We start from the raw sequence: 3,885 nt of genomic DNA, 5'->3' as shown, positions 1-3,885 counted from the left end.
TGACCTTGGGCTCTGGGGTGCAGGAGCAGATATTTCGGCTAGGTGGTCCGCCGAACGCGAGACCCCCAGTGTTTTGTTCCCAAGTTTGCTTGGTACTCATTTATCGACCCACTGAAGAGATGAAAGGCTGGGTCAACCTTGCCTGGCCCGAGGATCGAACCCAGGATTTGCGGCATAGGAGCGCGAAGCGCTACCACTCAGCCACCGGGCGTTTTTTGATTAGAATTAGATTTGATAAAAGAGGTGGGCTTTTTTTCGAAAAATGTATCATAAACCAATGAGATGTTTTCAGAGTCAAGTACAATAGTTCTCAGAATTGTGATATTTCAACATCTGCTTCTCAAAATAAGTTTTATGAGGTATAATTGAGAAAGAAAGCCTAGTGATGAAAATATTTAGAAAAAAGTAATCATTCTTTTATTAGCTAATTCTCAGTAAGATTACTTTAAAGTAAACAAACAACAAAATTATTTTATTAATGAATTTACGATAATACAGGGCACTTTAACCAGTAAATAACACCTTCCTTATGCGTTCGAAAGACAAAACTGGAATAAAATACATATCTAATTCACTTTTACCACCTAACAATCTATTTACATGAGAATATTAACGTGTTAATGAATTCTTAAACTCTTTCGCTTAAATCATAAATAAATAATAAATTTACTTCAACCCATAGTGATGTTTGATGGTTTTTGAAGCATAAAATACATTAGCCATCTTTCTACTTATAACCTACTAATAGTTTCAACACTAATATGATCAAATTTACTACAACCGTTTTTGCATTAGCGGTTTCATGTTAAGCTTGTCAAAATGAATAATGATGAATATTTTTAATGTATAAGAAGTTTCTTTAGAAAAGTATAACACATTGTACACGTACATTGCAAAACATTCGAGAGCAAAAGTGCTGGCTGCCTGAGTGCAGCATCCGTAAAATCTATTTCACCGTAAAATCTATTTTTACAGTAACATTTCATACCGTGCGATTTACTTTAATATTTATTCTCAAATTGATGAATAATTGTGAATATTTTTAGCATACTATAGGTTTCTTTTTATATTCAATAATCTATAAATTGTTCATATGATGAGTTTTATGTTGGAATTCTGAAATTGAATATACATATTTTTTTTTAAATAAATGAAATAATATTTTCTTTGTAAAATTTAATCTTACATTAATTATACACTTGTTGATTTTCATGAAAAAAATATTCAATTAAAATACGCATTCATGCTTTTAATTTGCTACAGCTTTCTTCAAAAGACTAACAACACACAAATAGTTTAACTATACTAAAATTTCCGTTGTTTGAGTTCATCAGCCAGATTAATCTTTGATCGAAATTTATCTTCGTTTTGCATTATTATTGAATTATTGTCATTATTGCTTTCATTTTCATTCATTTGTTTATTTCATCAGAATATTAATTCTGCTTAAAATCATTTCATTTCTCAGAATCATTTGATTTTTCAGAACTATCCGTGTCAACAGGAGAGTCGTTTTTAGTTACTCCAGCAACCACTGCACTTGCGGCACCTATAGCTGCTTTAGTGCTGGCTGCTAGACCAGCAGCTCCTATGCTTTGCATTCCAGCAAAGATGCCTCCTGATGCTATAGTTCCTCCAAGGAAGGTGCTCTGGATCCAGGCAGCTACAGAGCCTGCAGCAACACCACCAGCAGTAAAACCAAGTGCTGGAACGACTACAGCGGTTCCACCAATAACTGCTGCTGACGCCCCAGCAGTTTTCAAAGCAAACCCTATAGAAAAATATTTCAGTAATACATTGACATTGATCAAAAATAATTTATTTTAAAATTTATAGTTAGTTCAAATATTATTTTTTTAATCAAGTTATGCTTTTTACACTAGCTTAACGCTAACGTGACTTTTTTTATTAACATAAATTTTTACAAGGGACGATTAAATTGATAAAAAGATACTTTATTTTGATATTTATTGATTTTGCTGATTTAAATACCACGTTATAAAATAGCATAATCAAAACTATTTTATAAGATTGTTTAGATACAATTATTTTTTAGTATTTTCTCACTAATGATTTAAAATCGTAATTTAAGTACAGGGATTTAAAAAATTGATGGTCACATTTGTAACAGGAGATAAGACACATAAGAATTATGATTTTATGGGAACCAAAGACCCAAAATGTCCATCGTGCGCAACTAGGGGTGTCTCCCAATTATGAACTGACTGTTCAAAATCACTTGAAATGGTACTTTAATAAACTAAACTATCTAAATTTCAGGTTTATTTCATGATTTCAAATTACTGGCTAAAATTATTATTACATAGATGTAGAAATACTGCTTCATCGAAATTTCGTAAACTAAGACAATTGGCCTGATAGATTCTTAAATATCGATAAAATACCTTTTTCTGTCCGTGCCTACTTAAATGCAATTTCAGAATTTATAATTAGAAAATATAAATAAATTTGCATATGATTACGATCAAATAGATAAATATAAGTACTGGTTCCAATGCACATGAACAGCCAGTACTCGATAGGTTGAACGCTCAAGACTGTCATGTGTACCTAAGCGGTTCTTGACTCTTTAGATGTGCCAAATCTTCTTTTCACTATTATGACTATTAGTTTTGTTGCACTTTGCATAAGATAAAAACAATTACAAAAGTGTTGATGAATTAAACAATAAAATATTCCTTTTGGAATGTTTTAGGTTGTATAAAATTTTAACCATTATCTATAAAGTTTAAAGGAAATTATAATAAATAATTCGTTTTTAATTTATTAGAAAATAGCCATTTATACATATTCTCTCTATATAAATCCCTATTATGACCTCAGAAAAAGTACCGAATTAGTACTATTTGCCAGTGTCACCCGTGATGAAATAATAAATTAATAAACTGAAAGTAGTAGACGTCAACATAATATAATTTGTAATTAAAATATGCTTCCTGGACCTACATTATCTCTATATTAAAAATCTGTAAGAGACACCGACGCCGTCACTATTTTGAGTATTCATCTTTACGTTGGATTTTGTTTTACTGAGCGAAAGACTCAAGAGCTTGAAATTGTTTAAGTCTATAAAGGGTGTAAAGGAATTCGATGAAATAAAAAATAAACATACAATAATTCGTTTTAGAATTTAACCCCGAGAATTTATGAGAATTAATCATCCTCAAAATGTAACAGATGGCAATTCAGGCGTAATTTTCGTAAAAAATGGACATACACCGTTCTTTTCCCTTGATCTTCAATTATGAGTGGGAAGCAACCAAGGGGATTGATGAGAGAAGCAAACAGGGGAAAGGGGAAGACTTCTAGCAATTTTTAAAAAACGCCTTTTTACTTAGAAATTTACGTACGTTTTTTGAATGAAAAGAAAAGAGGTAAGCGACTGGAAATAAACAACTAAGTGTGTCTTTTTGTTTAAATAAAATAAATAAAAAGAATCTCTGCGCCCAACTGTCTGAAAAATGAAAGTTTTAGACACTCAATATATGGGTAATAGCTGGGGGACACATTTGACCTCTATTAATTCAGACAAATTGTTTATTACGCTCAAGAAATAATTTGAATTCGCTACTCGCTTTATAGATTTCGTTTTGTGTTTTGTTCAGTATTTTTTCTTTAAATTTTATTTTCTGTTTTTTGCCTGATATATTTAATTTCGTATATATTTTTTACTTAATGTGTTCCATTTTTATTTTAATTTCTTTGAGTGCTGCTCACACTATAATATTGATATATTTTGCTTGGCTATATTGATGCAATATTAGAGAGCACATCTTTTTTCGGATATAATCGTGTGAGCTGATGAAGAGATGTTACCTAACTGTATATATATATACATATATATATATATATATATAAACACAT

General features: G+C 30.7%; 1 protein-coding gene across 1 annotated transcript in view; it reads right to left on the bottom strand.

The window, feature by feature from the left end:
- Nucleotides 1-451: 451 nt before the first annotated feature.
- LOC107455770 (interferon alpha-inducible protein 27-like protein 2A) overlaps nucleotides 452-3,885 on the bottom strand; it is a gene marked incomplete at its 5' end in the record, with an annotated part of 3,675 nt that continues 241 nt past the window's right edge. The window contains 1 exon segment of the mRNA XM_016073459.3: nucleotides 452-1,771. Within this exon segment, the coding sequence (XP_015928945.1) occupies nucleotides 1,458-1,771 (314 nt within the window).

This window comes from Parasteatoda tepidariorum, unplaced genomic scaffold, assembly GCF_043381705.1.
Source record: "Parasteatoda tepidariorum isolate YZ-2023 unplaced genomic scaffold, CAS_Ptep_4.0 HiC_scaffold_1492, whole genome shotgun sequence".
NCBI classification, from domain to species: Eukaryota; Metazoa; Arthropoda; class Arachnida; order Araneae; family Theridiidae; genus Parasteatoda; species Parasteatoda tepidariorum.
Note: the sequence above shows the minus strand (reverse complement) of the source record. Positions and strands in the feature narration are given on the sequence as shown.